General features: G+C 39.9%; 1 protein-coding gene across 3 annotated transcripts in view; it reads right to left on the reverse strand.

The window, feature by feature from the left end:
- gulp1a (GULP PTB domain containing engulfment adaptor 1a) overlaps positions 1 to 20,809 on the reverse strand; it is a 75,648-nt gene that overhangs the window by 4,575 nt on the left and 50,264 nt on the right. For 2 of the 3 annotated variants that reach the window (XM_026294723.1, XM_026294724.1), the window contains 6 exons: positions 10,061 to 10,122; positions 4,393 to 4,464; positions 2,608 to 2,706; positions 2,327 to 2,464; positions 2,019 to 2,135; positions 1,120 to 1,206 (listed from right to left, as the gene is read on the reverse strand). In XM_026294723.1, coding sequence (XP_026150508.1) covers positions 1,120 to 1,206; positions 2,019 to 2,135; positions 2,327 to 2,464; positions 2,608 to 2,706; positions 4,393 to 4,464; positions 10,061 to 10,122 — 575 coding nt within the window. The remainder of the gene's footprint in view (positions 1 to 1,119; positions 1,207 to 2,018; positions 2,136 to 2,326; positions 2,465 to 2,607; positions 2,707 to 4,392; positions 4,465 to 10,060; positions 10,123 to 20,809) is intronic. The other variant, XM_026294725.2, reaches the window with a different exon arrangement.

Raw genomic sequence — 20,809 nt, forward strand, 5'->3', positions numbered from 1 at the left:
GAAACAAGCAAAGCAGAAAGAGAGAGAGAGAGCGAGAGAGGCAGCAGATAATAAGGCTCCAGGACAGCAACATGCACAGAGAAGAAAGAAAGGTGGAGACTGATTACACGAGGCCGTGGGATGCTGTATCCCTCAGTCGGCTTAGGAGGAAGGACAGCAGGTTTGGCAGGTGGAGGAGTTAGTAGCCCAGGGGACAAGTTGGACTCCGGTGAGCTCATAGGAGTGAGTGTTACAGAGGAGATTTCCAAACAGGAGAGGGACTTGATGCTGTGACACCTGAAGAGAGAGGAGGGCCTCTGCAACACGTATGCTTCATTAGCTGCATTTATGTGCAGAAGCTGAGAAAAAGAGAACGTAGATAGAAAACATCCCGAGAGGGATGATATTATTCATTCTTGTAGAGTAGGAGAGGTATGGGTAATTGCATTTGCAGGAGGCTGCTACCACTACTGGCATTTGACCCATTTCGATTTTGAATGTATCACATTCCTCCTCAGATGAATCAGGTGTGTAATGACCCCATAGTCTCCCTCCACATAGGTTTGGTCATTCCAACCCTGACTCTGAGGCCATGTATTTAATCACAGAAGCAAATCCAGCTGCCCTTAAAAATACTTTCACAACACACAAGCTTACCCGCTGTCAGCTGTTATAATTAAAAGAGGGTTGGGGTTGTGTACTTTTGGCTGCATGTGGAACATTTAAATCACACATGATTTGACAGTCACATTACTTTAGTAAGCTGTCTTAGTTTGTCTGCAGACATTGCTGTTAAAGTGAGACCATGACTTCAGCTTTTGAAATCAGAGATAACCCAATCTTAGTCAAAGAAATGTAAATTCATAAGCAACACAACACGATGTTCATTTCAATATGCTCAGCGGTTTTGCAGCTATAGAATGTTAGTGTTAGCTGACGTTGTTTAGATACTGCTTTGTATTCAGCTGGATACAATTTTCTGGATGTATGACTAATTTTGTTACAGTTACACTACACAGATTGCAACCCTGCTGTAAGGGGTACAGTAATAAGTTACACAGACTTGCTGTAATGGGTAGAATCAACATTTGATTGTCTCTATAAATTGAGAGGTTGTGTGTCCGTGTAGTTTGTCCTTACCGGTGGCACATGAGCTATCATCAGCTGTTCTTCAAGATCTTGAAGCTGCTTCTTTAGCTCTGAGTTTTCTGTTTCCAGTTCTTGAATCTGTATAAAAACAAAACATGTAATTTAAATCCCAGATAAACTGTAGTATAGTGCCTGTTACAGAAACATCAGCTATATAAAACCCAAGTTTTCTAGACACTTGTGGGCACCACTGATAAACTCAGTATGCTGCAACCCCACTGTAGTAAATCATCCATGGCCTGTAAAAATGAGCTTTTAGCTTTGGGTTAATGTCTTGGTTTTAAATGACCACTACAGCATTAATACATTTTAAAGTACAGTGCATGTCACATTAGTGTTAAGCTACAATATACTGTATTGTTACTCATATAATCAAATTCAACCAAATGACTTAAATAATCTCCATTTATACAAAACCAGGAGGATGGCTTCACTTTTTCAGCAGGGTGCACAATAATTCAATTAGACACTGAGTCTGTTACAACAAAGCTTTCCATCATTAATATTCATTACTGACCCATTCCATCAAGACAGCCTAATAGTTCACACTGGATGATTTAAAGCAACCAACAAGTTCAGGTTTTGCATTAGTCATCAGCAAGGCAGCATGGTGGTACCATTTTTCAACTCAGTTCAGCCTTATGTGGAATAAAATAAGCTGAATTAATAACATCCCCACTAAGAAAAAAACAATGTTTTTTTTATCTCCATAGGGCAATAATAACAACAATCAGTAAAAATAACAAATAATCACTGTTTTTATCATTTTTATTTTTTTTATTAGACCCCACAGTTTGTTTGTATGGGTCCTGTGTTCAACAAATTTCCTCAACAAGAATGTGCTCTACCAAATGGTTGATCTGAATGTTAAAGGTTGATGTAAGACATACTCTTTTCTGTAGGCTTCCAATCTGTTTCCTGGTTTCCACATCTTTGCCTCCAGACTCCAGGAACTTCTTGTACGCCAAGTCAAAGGCCTGGCCAATTGTTAGAGTTATCTCTTCTGCCTGGAGCATGGGATAAACAAAGATTTATTTAGGCTATTTACCTGAATATCACTACAGGGTACATACACTTCAATTGATGGTTGACTACAAGATGCCAACAATGGCAATCAAAACACAGGATCCAAATATAAAACATATGCAATAACTCTACAATCTTTGAACAAAAAGACATGGAAACAGAGAATACTTACACACTTTTCACTGTCAAACACATAGCAGAGATGTTTGTTGGACTCAGAGTCTTTGCAAATAAAAGTAAATATCCTTTTATCAGTTTTGTCATCTGCACAAAAGGATATCCTGTGTAACTGACAGTTATGCTGCACATCCTGGAACACAAGAGCAATACATTCATTGCTGATTCCATGAATGCTTCTTCACTCCTTTCTCTACTTGGTGCTGACAGTATTCAGATGTCATTTACAATATCAAGGCACCTTGCAAATAATACATCTCAACAATTTACACTCACTTTTGTCTTGGGATCTAGTATTTTCACACCATAAATAGAGATCTGCAGTTCCACTTTGGGGATCTTCTGTCCCTCCGACTTCTTGATATGCCTCTGAAACTTCCAATTAGAGAAATTACAAACAAACAAATAAGCGCCTCAGTTATTTTTTGCCACTGCTGTGTATCAGAACACATCAATTCAAACAGTTGATGATCAAAGTGCTAGCAATTAATTGCGTATTTACACTTTCAGCAGACAGCAACATTAACACTGATTTGAAGTCATGTTTCTGGCCATCAGGCAAATCGACTCCAAGATTTTTTTTTTTTTTTTTTTTAATCTCAGTTAGTATCTAATTGCTCTACTGTGTTCATTAGCTAGTTACCATCTTTGTTGCTGTGTGATTGTGGGCAGGCAGGGTATAGTAGGACTATTGGAACTTTTTTCAGGCAAAGAGGTGGTGAGATTGAACCAAGGTAGTAATGATTCATGCTGCTTTAAAGCTAACATTTTGGAGACTTTAAGGTACATTTTCTACAATACATAGAAATGACGACACAAGGTTTCAAGGAACAAAAAAATCCATGACAGCACATTATGGTTAAAGGGCAATGAAGATTTGTTTAGGAAAATGTAATCATTGAAGTGAAGTCTTGTAGAGAAGATGCAAAAAAAAAAAAGCTGCAATCCTAACGGTCAGTCTTTCAAGCACTGCCAAAATACAATTTAAGCCTTTCAGCTTTGCTGCCAAATGGCATAAATATTAACAAGAGTTTGCACTGAGTTTAGGAGGGGAGTGTACGCTGCTAGTTAAGGGCGGTTGCTTGTAAGAAAATTCGCATATCAGGAAGGTTATAATTTCCACAATATAAGATATATTAACAGTACCGACTACAGACAAACATTTGTGCCATAGACAAAGCCCGGCTTGGTGTCGAACATTGTCCAACTACCTTAAAACAGTATTTAAATGGTAACATATTATATATGATATTTAATATAAATATTAAAATAGTTTGAATCAATATTTTTTAATTAACAATGAACAAATTTATACTACGGGTGATAGGTGTTTGGTTCTTGTAATGACAAACCAACACAGAACTGTCTTTTGACTCTACAGTTTAAAGACCTTCAACTGTGTCATTTCCACACACACACACACACACACACACACACATATATATAGTGCAGCTTTTATTAATGCATTCATATATTCAACATATATTCTGAAGCACACTTGTATTTATTGTATTTACAGGACTAGGATTAACAGTAACAATATACCAAACATCAAGGAATTATATTGTACCAAGAAATCATTAATATGGAAATTGAGTCTGCAGAATCTAATTAGATCAGCTAATTCATATGAGGAACCAGCGTTGAGCAGCATTAAGTCTCAGGAGTTTTTATCACGTGTCACTGACAGTGAATATTAAATTACCAGTACTTTTGTGATTTATCAGGTTAAAAGAGAGTGTTGCTATATTAAGACAAATATGGTTAAAGGATTGACGCATGCCATAATAACATGTTTCATGGCAGATAAGTAACAGTTTTATTGAATTTTGCATATACCCATGGAGGGCTGACTGAGCAAACTGCTGTGCTTACACAGCAGTTAAAAGCATCTATACTTGCAAGCTGAAAAACTATAAGGGCACCTTGGTGGTAACTGATGCGGGAGGGGAGCATTTGTCACTCACTTCCACCCATTCTGCTCTGAGTCCCCTTTCCAATCTGGTCACTCAAGAACACTTCTAGCCTTTAGGCTACAGCTTTTCTGAGGACTGGCTTTACCTTTAGCTTTCTGACTGCATCCTTCACAACTTCTGTGCCTTTTGGAGCTTCAACCTCTGTGTTTCCAAGGAACTGGAAAAAAACAAAAAGGTTGTACATCTATGATAATGACAAGGCAAAGACATAGAGTATACTTTATATGCATATATGAGTTGGATGTGTTAAAAGGGTAAATAATTAAAAAAAGACAAATATTTCGTAACTCAGGCAGGCAGGAGTTAAACTGTGGATAAGTTAGAGCATATTTCTATCTGCATATATACTGAACTCTTTAACTGAAAATATTATCTTCATTGACTCTAGCTAGCTAGTCAATATCAACTGGTATTTCTTATTCTAAGTTCAAACTAATTTAAACATTTGTATCAAATTATTTATGCTCACATTCTTCAGATGCTAAATTACTAATGCGTATGTCTTATCTGTGTAAGGAATGCACACGCGCGCGCACACACACACACACAGTCATACAGATGCCAGAGCAGTATTTCTGGTGTTCTCCAACAGATGGAGCCATTAACCTTTGGGCCTAAACATCTTGCTTTCCATTTGGCATAAGCAGCAGTAATTGTTCCAGGCACACACACTGTTTCACTGCCTCCTGAGCTCAGTGTGTGGAGCCTGTTCCAATATCAGACTTCATAAACATCGGTGTCAGTGCCTCAAAGACCGGCGAAAACACAATAACAATGTCTCCCACTAGAACACAGCAGACAGACTTGGATCGTCTTTATGCCACAGGCAAATTCGTGTGAAGCTTGGCTTTGCTAATGTCGACTTAATTTCAGTCTGTTGTCCTTCTACTGCAGGTGGACTGACATAAGTCTATATGTGACTTTTGGACTTGTACTTGTCTGTTTGTCTCCTGCTACCCGCACTTAGACAAATGTTTAGGTGACTTGTTGAATTCACCAGTTAGCTGTTATTACTGACCATTGTTTGCATTTATGGCAAGAAAAAAGGTTTCATTCAATCAACTTCTTTCTACATTTCTAAATGCAATGAGACAGCAGAAACCAGACCAAAATGGCACTTCTGAATAGAGTCAGAAAACAGATTGAGGCTTTAAATGAAAGTGTCAGCACACTGCACTGGTGTGACAAATGTACTCAACGCACTAAAGGACATGTTTGAGAGCGCCACTGACAGATGCCCAGGACAGAATAGAGAAGAACTTGCTCCTGACCAGTGCATTCTGGGCTACATCTCAGGAGGTTTCAAGAGGCAAAACAAGCTCAGGGACTCATCCATCAACTGGTGCATGCACCTTAAAAATGAACCGACCCTGCCCCTCACTCCGTATAGTGAGGATCCACACTCTCAAATGCAAAAATTTAACCAAAGCTGCACAGGTGACACTACAATTTCAACCTTGTGTCATGTCTGAAAAGTTCAACAACACAAACATTAAAGAGTATAAGTCTCAGATTTTTACAGTATGGTTGATCTGTGTCATGTGCAATTCAAGTGTAATTTAGATGTAATATTGTTGATGATGTAATGACACAATGATCCCAACAGCTCAGAAATTCCCCTCAACATTTTATTTCTTCCTGTACTACAGAGGTCAATAACACGTGTGGATTAGAGAGGTCAGCGAGAACTCACTGAAGCTGCACCTGAAAACCACCAACAGCAGCTTTATACAGTCAACTACATGAGCACATTTCAGAACAATGGAGAGGCACAGCAATGAAACAGGTGGGTTATAGAAATAGTCTACTGTCACCATATGCGATCATGGAGCTAATTATATTCAAAACAGCAAAGGACACCTGGACTGCCACATCCTGTTCTGTGCTGTGCTTTGCTAACGACAGGGTGGCAATTTAAAACAAACATGAGATTGCATCTGTGTTGACTAAGTGTGGAATATAGGAATGCATAAGTGGCCACTAGTTTCCATTAGGGCTGCAATTAATGATAATATTTATTTTTATTTCAGATAAGCAGATTATTATGTCCTTATGTCTGTTCAATGGTCATAAATAGTGAAAATGTTCCACAGGCTAAGGGAATGTATTAAAATGTCATATATGATGAATAAAATTGTTAAAATAAGTCAGATTACTAATACATTATCAAACAATTTGGCCTGCAAGATCCTTCACTAACTGCTTTGTTTTCAATAAAAACTATTGAACTATAACTTCGGGGTCCAAACTTATTTATTCTGTGATATCAAACCGTAACACAATTCATGTTCTAATAATTGACTAATCATTACAGTACTAGTAGGAATGTAACAGTACACAATACATCTGATGTACTATTCTTAGTGAAAAAGATAATTTCAAGCCGGGTTGTCACCACAGTGCCCTGTTCTGCTCTTCTCTGTTTTAGATTATTTTAACTGAAGGTCTGGCTTTTGGGCAGCCACATCACTGCTAGTGCTATGAAACTACAAAGGACTTTTATTAAAAAATTTTATGACATTTTACAGACTAAATATACAAAGTAAATATGAATTGATTAAACAACAAAAACATTAGATGAATCAATAACAAACCTATCTAAAAGATGCACTCCTAAAACCATTAACCATTATTATTAAATAAAACTATGATTGAGAAATACATAATTCTTCACATACTTCATTCTCTTTTTGGCTAAAAGGTAAAGTTATATAAGTCTATAAACACTAAGATTAGCTTACCCACCATGTTTATATTATTACAGTAGACTGTCAAAACAGAATACTGTCAGAACGCGCCCTGGTGTTATTATTAGCAGCTATAGCCCTGCTTTTTAGTACTGTGTACCATATTAGAAATCCTGTTAAATCTCTGTTTGAATTCCACAAAGCCCAGACAAAAATCTCTGAGATTAACAGAGCAAAATAATGAAGGTTTTTAGTTTATCAAATCAGAATAAATGAAGATACAAAAGATTTTTATGACCACAAACAAAAAAAAAAAAATCAGTCCATTCCGTAAGGTACAATAAGGAGTCTTCTGTTCTGAGAGGCTGAACAGTGTGCTGCTAACTGACATATTGTCAAGTATTTTAAGTGCTTTAAAACAGGAGAATAGGCCAGCACTTTCTCAGCACTTTTACTTTCTCCTCCTCTCTCTTCAGTGATGAGTAGTGTATTCAGATCTCAGCAAATTTAGCCAGAAAGAAAACTCATCAAGCTGACAATATGCAGAGAGTATGGGGACTGACGATAGACTGAGTTTAGAGACGTGTCTTCTGACAGTTCCCCTTGTCTCTTTATTGCATACCGTAAGGCAGTTTCAGTAGTTTAGTGGATATGGGAGTTTTGGATTTCCAGCTCAATTCAATCTGAACATTTTGTCGAAATGAAGCAGGGAAGAGCTCCCCAAGTGAAACACTGCTTCTTAAAGATGGTTTTGATGGATTTTTTTTTTTTTTAAAGTGTGAGTCATTTTATTTCTTGCACCAGGACCAGGAATTTTCATTAAGAATCCCTTTCAAATTAAAACTATTTTTTTCCTCACCAAAGCACAGTTTTACTGTAAACAGACAATGTGTGCTGGAAAAGCAAAAAAATCTACCAACATTAATAGTCTAAATTATCTGGGGGCTCTCACAGGTTCTACTGAGAAAACTATATGCAACTGCAAACATTATCTGTGACAACAAATTCAGAGACAGCTAAGCTCATTTGCTAAAATTTGCACACACTACGAGCTCCTGTCCTCACTGAAAGGCCTGGTTATCTCTGTGGAAACGCACCATGGAACACCTGGCCTGAGAGATGTCGAATTAGAAGGGGCAAACAGTGGAAACCACAGGAGGAAGGTTTAAGTTTTTGTTTCTCCACTTACTGCTATGACTCTGGCCCTTTTCATTCTTAAAGCCTCTAACCATTGTTTAAGAACAGAAGGCTTTTTTGTTTAAGACCGATTCCTAACCCTGGGCCCAGATGTGGACAGAAAACTGTATTTGGGCTGTATTTCCAGATGTATTACCAAAGATCGTTGGGCAAATTTGAATAAAGTCTGGCAAACTATATATCATATGAAAGCAGAAAGTCTCACGATTCAAGCGGTATAAAACAATTCAGGATTTAATTATCACAGCGACTACAGTTTCTTAATGTTTAACGACTACAAACGCTGAAAAAAACCGCCACTACAAATACACAAACGGACGGTAGTTCTACATTCTGTGGGCTTCTGTGCATCGCATCGGGGGCCTGTTTCAGAAAGCGGGTTTAGTGAAAACCCAGAGTTTGTTAACCCTGAGATGAGAGATATTCGTTTTGGTTTCACAAAGCTGGTTCAGATCGACTCTGAGTAACTTACGCCATGAACCAAACCTGCTTGCTGGCAGGTTTTATAAACCCTGAGTTGTTTCTGAGCCAATTGGCATTTTGTTTGAAGAAGAGGGAGGAGACATGGTGTGACCTTTTACTTCGCAGAATTCGAGAGGCTAATCAAACCCCGCCTGAATGTCTTTTCTTTCCACAAAGAATATCTTTATGAGCGATACTGTTTTCTGCCAGTTCCCTTCATTATCCTCATGAGATCCTCATATGACATGCTTCAAAGTCACAGCAAATAGTTTCAGTACCTCTTTGTGTTTTTGCAAGTGGACATTTCCTTTATAACATCAGTGATGCACAACACATTTCAAAAGCAACTGCGTGTCACCTAGTCAGAAATGTGACCCTTGTGCTCAAACATCTGCTGTACAGCTCTGTAGTTTTCCCCAATCACAGACCCACACGTCTTATGAAAGAGGAATTCTACAAAAAAGGAATCACTACAAGCAACAATCGGCACATTCAGCCTGTGGCTTTGACACTTTATGCACAAATCAATTTGTATATTTCAGGGTTTGCAGGCATGATCTGCTGTATAAATGGGACTCATATCTCTGTCGTGGCCCTCTGTAAATGAAGGCGATTATGTCAATAGGAAGTCCTTCCACAACATTAATGTACAGGTAAATAGTGGCCTTTAGCATTCATTATGAAAGATAATTCCATCACAGCTAATGCAGATATTTTGTTCTGTGTGCTTAAGGTCATATGTGATGCATCACATGTGATAATGAATGTGGAAGCAAAGTGGCCTGGATCTGTGCACACACTCAAATTTTTCATGAGTGTGCACTAAGCCACAGATTTGTCTGTGATGAGTACTAACATACACCTCCCTATGTTCCATTATCCATGTACTGTATCTCTATATGTATATTAAAATGTTAAACTGCATGCTCTCCTTTTTATAGGAGAGCTTGATCGTTACCTCCTTGGTGACAGAGGATACCCCTGCCAGCCACATCTTTTAATACCTTATCCTGATCCTGCACCTGGCCCACAGCACAATTTCAATTCAGCCCCAAAAGTGTAACATTCAATCAATTTTGTCACTAGATTGACCAGAACAACCTACATTTAGGTCTTTCTAGTCAAAAACACACAAAAAAAATAGGCGAGGATTATTCAGAAATTTTTATCAAGCTTGCGTCTGTGTAAGTTTAATACAGTATGACCTAGCCATGACTTTTTCACAATAAACTACAAAGAGTTTCCCTTTGAATGATACCAAGCTCATCAATATAACCCTTAAAATGTGAGGACAACAGCTTGTTTAATTTGGGTATGCATTTTTCAGCCTTGTGCACAAAAAGGAGGGGGTATGTATAATACAGTTAGAGTGCTCTGACAATGGTCAGTACAACAGTGATACAGTACCTTGGCATTGTAGGCTATGTAATGCTTGGCCAGTGCGTCTGGGGTGTGCATCCAGGATTTATCTGAAATGATAAGAGCAGCTTTCTCAGTATCTATCAATGATTGTGATAAATTCCACAAGTCAATGCATGAGGAGGAAATATTATAACAACGCACAGTGCATTGGTTTCAAAATAAATGGGAAAACATGGATTTGAGCAGACATGAATAAAGATGCATCCTTGTAAGTTGAGAACATTTCAATCAAAATGTGTGTATTAGTAACCAAGGCTAAAGACAAGATGACAAGAAGACAAGATGAAAAAGGAAAGAAACTTTAGGGATCTAAAAAGACAGAACTGTAATCCGTAGTCCATGCGAATGGAACATATGCTGTTAGCTTACTACACTAAACATCTGTACATTGGTTGCTTGTGGAGAACAACCCAGACTGTACAAAGGGACTAGTGATCAAATTTGCACATAAAAAACTAAGAAAACCTTTTAAAGCAACATTATGCAAGTGTATCTTGTCTCTAAAGTGCCACTGTCTGCTGAAAACTACACATCTCGAGAGTGAGGTTGTTCACTAACTCTGTGTGATGTTGTGTTCATCATCTTATTACAACACTAGTCAAATGTCAAAGTAAATTGTAAAAGTAAACTGAAAATATACCAACACATTTTAATCTAGGCCTTTCAGACAGAAAGTCAGCAGACCCTTAATGTTTCTGGCAGACTCTCTTGGAGAACACTGAGTTGGCTTGCAGTTGAGAGAACAAATAAAATCTTATGAGAGGCTGTACAAGACATATTTCATTCTGATTCTCTCTCTCACATACATATATTCTCGCTTTCACATAGGGGCCTACATATGTGTGTGTGAACGGAAGACAGATCTTTCGTCACACTGTGATTGGCTGAGAAGCGCAGCAGCCAGGTTTGAGTGTAATCGGCTTCCGGCAAGATGGCGGACCCAATGCAGGACATTTTTTTAACTCTATATTTCTGTCCCAGTTGTATTTATGTTTTTTTCCACCAGCCGTCAATGGTTTAACCCTCTGGGGTCGACGAACGTGCCGGTGCGTTTTGACGCATCTTCTCCTGATAAGGCCGAAACAAACCTAAATTGCTCCGTCAATTTTGATCGTACAGATAAAAAAATATTCCAATCTGTAAAGGGTCTAGTTTTAGTTGTATATCCTCATAATAACAACAAAACGTTGTGCTTTTGTTAAATAGAGAAAGCCGACAGGGTGCGCTCTCTGTCTTCTCTGTCTCTGTCATTTCTCTTCACAGACACGTAAATAAAACAACCAGAATATCAGTGAATACTTGGCTCATAAAAATAAGAAACATAGGCCCAGAAAGCTTGAAATGTTTTCTTTTAAATGAAACAATTCAAGTCGAAAACAAATCATCACTTTTTATTTAATCCGTATGAACGTAAGGAGAAGTCCGTTTTTTCCTGTCTCACCTCATTACAGGTAATGCGGTCCCGCCTTGTACTCTGTTCACTGTTCACATGTAAATAATCTCAGGTGAACCAGGTAAATATGTGCACACCCCCGAGAAATGACATAAAACGTCAAACTTCATCATAGAATTTACTCACTTTTTCTGCATGTTTGGATTATGGTGCGTTACGCACGTGAAGAAGCGCTTCTTATATTCCACACAGAGACAAATAGTTTAGTTTGTCCTCAGAGTAAAAATACTGATTTTAACTCAAATGACGAACGTTTGGCTCCCCATTGAATTGTATTGTGCTGCACTAATCCCCTCTCAGCCATATTGACTGAAAGGCTCATTATGCGCGTCTTTGTCTGGTCGTTGAGTGCGTCTTTTATCTTCTCAGGTAAATCACATGACTATTTATTCTGAGACACCTTCTTGCATATGTCTTTTCTAAACAAAAAGTGTCTTAGTAAATTTAAATCAGTGTATTGTTTACTGTGAATGAGTGAACAAGATGACTTTTAGATCATTGTGAAGTAAACACTTTAGCCTACAACACGCAGTTCACCAAAGTCTCATGAACCAATGTTTGTGTTTTATGGTTTTATTTCAGTGACTAAAAAATTGTAGTTTTTCATTAACCATGCATACTGTGAAACCAATGCACTGTGCAACAACGCACAGTGCATTGGTTTCAAAATAAATGGGAAAACATGGATTTGAGCTGACATGAATAAAGATGCATCCTTGTAAATTGAGAACATTTCAATCAAAATGTGTGTATTAGTAACCAAGGCTAAAGACAAGATGACAAGAAGACAAGATGAAAAAGGAAAGAAACTTTAGGGATCTAAAAAGACAGAACTGTAATTTGTAGTCCATGCGAATGGAACATATGCTGTTAGCTTACTAAACTAAACATCTGTACATTGGTTGCTTATGGAGAACAACCCAGACTGTACAAAGGGACTAGTGATCAAATTTGCATATAAAAAACTAAGAAAACCTTTTACCCCCTCAAAAATTATTTAATGACAACGAGAAAGACGCCTGTTGTGGTCCATGGTAACCATCCTTCCATTAATCACGACTACGCTGCTAGATGGAAACTTCTGTAATTCTAAAAGGACAGACCCCTTCTCACCGGTCAAAACCCAACCTGCTACTAAAAGAAAAGACACTGATCTAGAGGAGGCAATGAAGGAAAAAGGAAACATTTTTTGTTTCATTGTCGTTATGAAAGCCATTGAGCTGTTAACTGAGAAAATGGATATGTTCGGGTCCCACTTACAACAAAACAACATCATGCTAACCAGTATAGCTAAAGCTGCTGAAGTCAATGCTTCAGGAATTGTGCAAAACTCCATCAAAAGTCCATAAAGTTCAGCTGGAAACTGCTGAGTGACAAACAATAGTAACATTGGTCAAAAACGATAACAGATATAGAGTTCTTGAAGGAGATTATGGGATATGAAGTTTTATTAACCCTCTGGGGTCTAAGGGTGTTTTGGGGCCCTGGACAGCTTTTGACATGCCCTGACATTTGTGCTTTTTTCAGTTGCTTTTAAACATACTAATGGCTAAGGTCCGATAACACTGTAATTAGCACAAACTGGGCTACAATAATATGTGAGCAGCAAGTTTATACATGATTGTGTTTTTGAGAAAACAGTGTTTATGCATGGTTAGTGAAAATCTACAATTTTTAAGTCACTGAAATAAGACCATAAAACACATACAGAACATTGGTTCACAAGACTTTTGAGAAATGCATCTTGTAGACTGAAGTGTTTGCTTCAAAATGATGTGAAGGTCATCTTGTTCACTCAGTCACAGAAAATACACTGATTTAAATTTTCTAAGACACTTTTTGTTTCTTAACTTGCAAGGATGCATCTTTATTCATGTCTGCTCAAATCCATGTTTTCCCATTTGTTTTGTTATGCTTTGTTATCTTATCAAATGTGCGTATAAGCACGCATAAACGGGTTCCAAGGTTAAACCATTGAGGGCTGATGAAAAAAACATAAAGACAACTGGGACAGAAATATAGAGTTAAAAAAATGTGCCGTATCGGGTCCACCATCTTGCCGGAAGTCTTTTACACTCAAACCTGGCTGCTATACTTCTCAGCCAATCACAGTGCAATGAAAGATCTGCCTTCCGCTTCCACTATTCTTTCTCTGTCACATACATATATTGTCTCACACACACACACACGTAGGCACCGATATGAAAGAGAATATATGTATGTGAGTGGAAATATATGTATGTGAGAGAGAATATATGTGAGGCGCGCAGCTATGTATTTTTTTTTGTGTGAGAGAGAATCTATGTAGTGAGAGAGACTATATGTATGTGAGAGTGAGAACTGTAGTGAGAGGAAATATATGTTATGTGAGACAAAATGTGAGAGAGAGAATATATGTATGTGAGAGAGAATATATGTATGTGAGAGTGAGAATATATGTATGTGAGAGAGAATATATGTATGTGAGAGAGAATATATGTATGTGAGAGAGAATATATGTATGTGAGAGAGAATATATGTATGTGAGAGAGAGAATATATGTATGTGAGAGAGAATATATGTATGTGAGAGAGAATATATGTATGTGAGAGAGAGAATATATGTATGTGAGAGAGAGAATATATGTATGTGAGAGAGAATATATGTATGTGAGAGAGAGAATATATGTATGTGAGAGAGAATATATGTATGAGAGTGAGACTATATGTATGTGAGAGAGAATATATGTATGTGAGAGTGAGAATATATGTATGTGAGAGAATATATGTACGTGAGAGAGAGAATATATGTACGTGAGAGAGAATATATGTACATGAGAGAGAGAATATATGTACGTGAGAGAGAATATATGTACGTGAGAGAGAGAATATATGTACGTGAGAGAGAGAATATATGTACGTGAGAGAGAATATATGTACGTGAGAGAGAGAATATATGTATGTGAGAGTGAGAATATATGTATGTGAGAGAGAGAATATATGTATGTTTTTGTAAATAATTTATATCTTTTCATGTGACAACACTGAAGAAATGACACTTTGCTACAATGTAAAGTAGTGAGTGTACAGCTTGTATATAACAGTGTAAATTTGCAGTCCCATCAAAATAACTCAACACACAACCGTTAATGTCTAAACCGCTGGCAACAAAATTGAGTACATCCCTAAGTGAAAATGTTCAAATTGGGACCAATTAGCCATTTTCCCTCCCCGGTGTCATGTGACTCGTTAGTGTTACAAGGTCTCAGGTGTGAATGGGGAGCAGGTGTGTTAAATTTGGTGTTTACTCTCAGTCTCTCATACTGGTCACTGGAAGTTCAACATGGCACGTCATGGCAGAGAGGTCTCAGAGGATGTGAAAAAAAGAATTGTTGCTCTACATAAAGATGGCCTAGGCTATAAGAAGATTGCCAAGACCCAGAAACTGAGATGCAGCATGGTGGCCAAGACCATACAGCGGTTTAACAGGACAGGTTCCACTCAGAACAGGCCTCGCCATGGTCGACCAAAGAAGTTGAGTGCACGTGCTCAGCGTCATATCCAGAGGTTGTCTTTGAGAAATAGACGTATGAGTGCTGCCAGCATTGCTGCAGAGGTTCAAGAGGTGGGGGGTCAGCCTGTCAGTGCTCAGACCATACACCGCACAGTGCATCAAATTGGTCTGCATGGCTGTCATCCCAGAAGGAAGCCTCTTCTAAAGATGATGCACAAGAAAGCTCGCAAACAGTTTGCTGAAGACAAGCAGACTAAGGACATGGATTACCGGAACCGTGTCCTGTGGTCTGATGAGACCAAGATAAACTTATTTGGTTCAGATGGTGTCAAGCGTGTCTGGTGGCAACCAGGTGAGGAGTACAAAGAAAAGTGTGTCTTGCCTACAGTCAAGCATGGTGGTGGGAGTGTCATGGTCTGGGGCTGCCAGCATGGGGAGCTACAGTTCATTGAGGGAACCATGAATGCCAACATGTACTGTGACATACTGAGGCAGAGCATGATCCCCTCCCTTCGGAGACTGGGCCACAGGGCAGTATTAGAGGCATGATAACGACCCCAAACACACCTCCAAGATGACCACTGCCTTGCTAAAGAAGCTGAGGGTAAAGGTGATGGACTGGCCAAGCATGTCTCCAGACCTAAACCCTATTGAGCATCTGTGGGGCATCCTCAGACAGAAGGTGGAGGAGCACAAGGTCTCTAACATCCACCAGCTCTGTGATGTCATCATGGAGGAGTGGAAGAGGATTCCAGTGGCAACCTGTGAAGCTCTGGTGAACTCCATGTCCAAGAGGGTTTGGCAGTGCTGGAAAATAATGGTGCTCACACAGAATATTGACACTTTGGGCCCAATTTGGACATTTTCACTTAGGGGTGTACTCACTTTTGTTGCCAGCGGTTTAGACATTATTGGCTGTGTGTTAAGTTATTTTGAGGGGACAGCAACTTTACACTGTTATACAAGCTGTACACTCACTACTTTACATTGTAGCAAAGTGTAATTTCTTCAGTGTTGTCACTGAAAAGATATAGTAAATTATTTACAAAAATGTGAGGGGTGTACTCACTTCTGTGAGATACTGTATGTATGTGAGAGAGAGAATATATGTATGTGAGAGTGAGAATATATGTATGTGAGAGAGAATATATGTATGTGAGAGAAAATAAATGTATGTGAGATAGAATATATGTGCATGAGAGAGAATACATGTGTGTGAGAGGGCCAAAATGACATATGTCTTCATAGCCTCTCATAAAATCTGGATAAAAACTGTTATACAAAGATGTGCTTTACATGGGGCTCTAAAAAGATATTTTCTCCTCCACTACTTGCATAACTGGCTTAAACTAACAGATTACACTACCAAAACAATATATAGTGACAACTTCTTAATATTTAAGTCAAATAATAGTTTCAGAATATAAAAACAATCACATTTAAACAGAAAAAAAACATGTCGAAGTATTCCTGGAGTGGCTTCCCTGACAATCAACAGTAGCAATAGTCTTGGGTTAAACATTTGGGCAGCTATATAATATGATATACACTATATCATACCGTATACACACACTATATGCATGACTGACTTAAAAAGTGCACTGGAGACATTCCTTGAAGATTACACAAACATAAAATCAGTAGTGTGTCAGAGATCATTACAGGTCACTGACGGCACAATCTAACGCATCCCATTATGCTGTTTTCAGCATTTCTTAATCATGCAGTGATTAAAGATCCTTTTCTTTCTTCATTTCTCTGTTCATAAACGGCTTATTGCCCTGGTAATGAATCTTGTGGCAAAAGATGCATGACTGTGACCTCGGGGCACACAAACTCCTGTAGGTTGATTGCGTTAATCAAGACTTTGCAATGTGCAAATGATGTGAATCAACTTTATGATGTCCTGTGCAGAAGTAAATGATTTTGTTTACATTTATCTTGCTGGCTAAGTGGCTTGATGAATTCAAAGTCTATTCTAATTAGTGTTAAACTGGTGCCCAACATTTTGTAATTGTGATTGCTTATGTTTGCTAATTCACCATATTATTTGCCAACTGGGAAACTCTTGACTTATACAGGAAGTCATGTTTTTGTTCTCTGGCTATGCATTTAATGATAAAAAATGGACATAATTTACAGATAAGCAACCACTAAAACAAAAAGATCGTGGTCTCTAAGTTTTTTTCACATTTCTCACACTGCATGGTGACCAGGGAGTATTTCCTCTACTCTAACTGTCCATCTAATAGGTGTATTTAACAGCAGTTAAACAACACCTTGTAACAGTCTTCTCCAAAGTGCTGTTGATAGAGATGTAAAGCTATGGAGAATGTGTTTTTTTCTGGTGTTTTTTGCATTTTTTTCTTTTTGATTTGATTTGATAGCCGACAATTTGGTAAGAGGCAGAAGAAGGGTGAATCACACCCAACAAGAGTCCCTTGGTGTCATGATCCGTATTCCTGACTTCCTGTTTTGGTTTTACTTTGACGGATCATGACAGGAATTGGTTTTTGTTTTCTGTTCCCTTGACTGTTGCCCCAATTAGTAATTGATTTCACCTGTGTCTTGTTTTGTCCCTCACCTTTTATACCTTGGTTTAGCCACTGTCCTTTGCCAGGTTGTCTGTTAATGCATGGTTTTGAGTCCTGCTAGACATTGTTCGAGCCTGTTGATACACTTGTGTTTTCTCTTGGATTTTTGATCATGGACTACCTTTTGTTTCCCCAGTTTTAAGTTAAGTATCCTGCCTCCTTTTTTTTATTTAGTTTTCTGGTCTTTTCCCATGCCCTCTGTTCATGTGTCTTTGTCTCGTTTCATGTTTTATGCCCTTGTGTTCTCATGCCCTGTTAACCTTGTGTCCATGTTCCTGCTCCCTGTGTAGTCTGGTGCATCTCCCTGGATGTGTGTGACCCAGACTACCTCATGTCCTGATTCCCTGTAGTCTTGCTCATGTTTCCCCGTGTGTCTGGTGCGTCTCCTCTAGTGTGTGTGACCCAGACCTTCATGCCCTGTTAACCTTGTGTCCGTGTTCCTGCTCCCTGTGTAGTCTGGTGCGTCTCCCTGGATGTGTGTGACCTTGACTACCTCACGCCCTAATTCCCTGTATTCATGCTCTTGTTTCCCTGTGTGTCTGGTGTGTCTCCTTAAGTGTGTGTGACCCAGACCCTCATGCCTTGTTCCCGGGTGTCCATGTCTTTGTCCCGTGTTCATGTTTCATATCCATGTGTTTCCCTGCCTTGACCCGTCCCCACTTTGCTAAGTGTTTTGTTTCCTGTTTCGCCAGTTCTGTTAAATAAAGTCTTGTTTGAACCTTGAGTACCAGAGTGGGCGCATCATTGGTCCTAAAATTTATAATAGTTTCCCGAAACCTGGTACTTGCAATCCTAACCCTTCAGTCACTGGCCAGCCCAAAAGTAAATATAAGAGAGTAAGGAGAAAGGAAGGAAGGAATTAGAGCTGACATAGCAGCATGGCAGGTAGGTCGATATTCTGTCAAGGCATCAGCAAACACGAATAAAAAGGACGGAAGGTGTGCAAGGGACTTCATTCTTTTTCCTCTTTATATTGCATAAAGTGGCAAAAGTACTGTACTGCTGCCCTGGTCATTGAAAAGGAAGATTAACTGTTTCTACGTAAAAGATGAGTCATGGTGTCTGAAGGTCACTATAGATGTAGTTATCATGTGTTCAAGGGGTGACAGCCTGAAAAGTGTCAATGCTTTGTGTCACACTCTAAGGTACTTTCTACAGAGACAAAGACAGCATCACTTCCCTGTTCTTCTCACTTTTCTCTTTTCAGCAGAACCACTGAGGATGTGCGAAAGCATAAATGTCACAAGTCTGGTATGCAGTTACACTCCATCAACATATGTCTTCACGTCGTCAGATCACAGGCTTTAACAAACATCTGTATTGTTATAAACTGCAAAGATACCAATACCCTGCATAGAAAGAAACTCTGCACTGCACACTTCACATATTATATTGATGTGGATGCACTGTTCTGTGTCATTGGTGTGCACCCCTCTGGGCTATCGCTATGGGTCATATCCCTTCTTCGCGCCTGCGCACTGAAGAGAAATTCGTTTACGCCCACCTGGGGTCGGCCCCCTCGCCCGAACCGAGTGTCCCAATCATGTCCACAGCTCCCAGATATAAAGCGCCGGTTTGGACGAGCTCGTTCCCTTTCTTTTCTTCAACCTGAGCACTGAGAGCAAGATCAGTGCTGGCAAACTGAGAAGAGGTCTCCTCCCTCTGCTCTGCCCGCTGGTCCGCTCCACTTTCCCTGTCTCTCTCCCCACCAAGGAAACTCCCAGCCAGGATGATGAGTTTGAACCTATCCTGGAATTTGCCTTGGATCCAGAGTTAGACGACTCTGCCTCCTTACCAGACCACTCGCCAGATGGTTTCCTGCTCAACCCCCTCCCTCCCGGGAGCTGGTGCAACTGTCTGCCGCTAGCATGCTAGCCGAGCGGCCTACGCCGGCCTCTTCTACGCCTCTGCTGGCCATGACTCAGCTATTCAAAGAGCTCCCAGGGATCATCATGATGGACGTGCCTCTTCTGGACAGTAAAGTGGAAATGGACGCTTGGGGAGACGGTGCATATAAACATATGAACTAGAGCTGCTCACAGAGTGGAAAGTTGTCCAGCACTTCTCTTCACTGTTTGAAGGGTCGCCACGTCCTGGTCAGAACGGAGAACATGGCGGCTGCAGCGTATATCAACAGACAAAGGTGGGGGGGGGGTCGGACGCTCCACGCGTCTCCTCTCCGACGCTCGTCGCCTGTTGCTGTGGACTCACACACATCTTTTCTTCATGAAAGCAGCGCACATTGCAGGAGAATGCAACGTGGCCACGGACATTATGTCAAGCGCAGGGAATTGGCATCTCCATCCAAGCCTTGTGGCTTATGGAGCTGGTTCGGACAGGTGGCAGTGGTTCTTTTGACTTGTGACATTTACGCTTTTGCACATCCTCACAATGCGACCTTTGGTTTTCTCTGTGTGAGAAGGACAACTCTCCGCTGGGCGTAGACACCTTCGCTCATCGGCAATGGCCCTGTTACATTTTCTATACATTTACCCCGATCTCCCTGATCCCTCAGCTGCTGGTCCGGGTTCAGAAGAAGGATCTGCAAGTGATTCTGGAGCATCGTGGTTTCCCCTTTTGCAGAGCATGCTGGCATCTCCCCCTTGGAAGACTCCACGGAATGAGAAAGCTCTGTTGCAGGCAAGGGGCCTGATAGTCAGCCCTCTGGTAATAGGGCAGCCCCTATCGGTTTGGCTACTGGAGAGAAATTTGGCATTTAGCACCATAAAAACATATGCCGCGTCTATTTCCTCATGCCATGAGCGGTTTGGTGACAGATTGGTGTTCAGTCATCTGCTCAGCAAGCATTTTCTGAGGGGAGTGCAGAGGCAGTTCCCTGTCACACATTCCCTGACTCTGCAATGGGAACTCGCTGTGGTTTAACGCGTGCTCACATCCGCTCTGTTCAAGCCGTTACAGCAGGTCCCTCTCCAATTTTTAATCAGTAAAAACAGCTCTTTTGTTGGCATTAGCCTCCGCAAAGAGGGTCAGCGCTCTGTCGTCTCTATCAGTATCCCCAGGATGTCTTCAGATCAGGGAGGATCGCAGTGTGGCATTTCTGCATTCCAACCCTGCAAACATGCCTAAATGCATCACTAGGTCTTTCAGATCTAGAGTGATCACGCTGGAAGGTTTCTTTCTCCCTCCCCACATGTCCGCAGAGGAAGCTGTTTCGCATCTTCTCTCCCCGGTGCA

This window comes from Mastacembelus armatus, chromosome 21, assembly GCF_900324485.2.
Source record: "Mastacembelus armatus chromosome 21, fMasArm1.2, whole genome shotgun sequence".
Taxonomy (NCBI): Eukaryota; Metazoa; Chordata; class Actinopteri; order Synbranchiformes; family Mastacembelidae; genus Mastacembelus; species Mastacembelus armatus.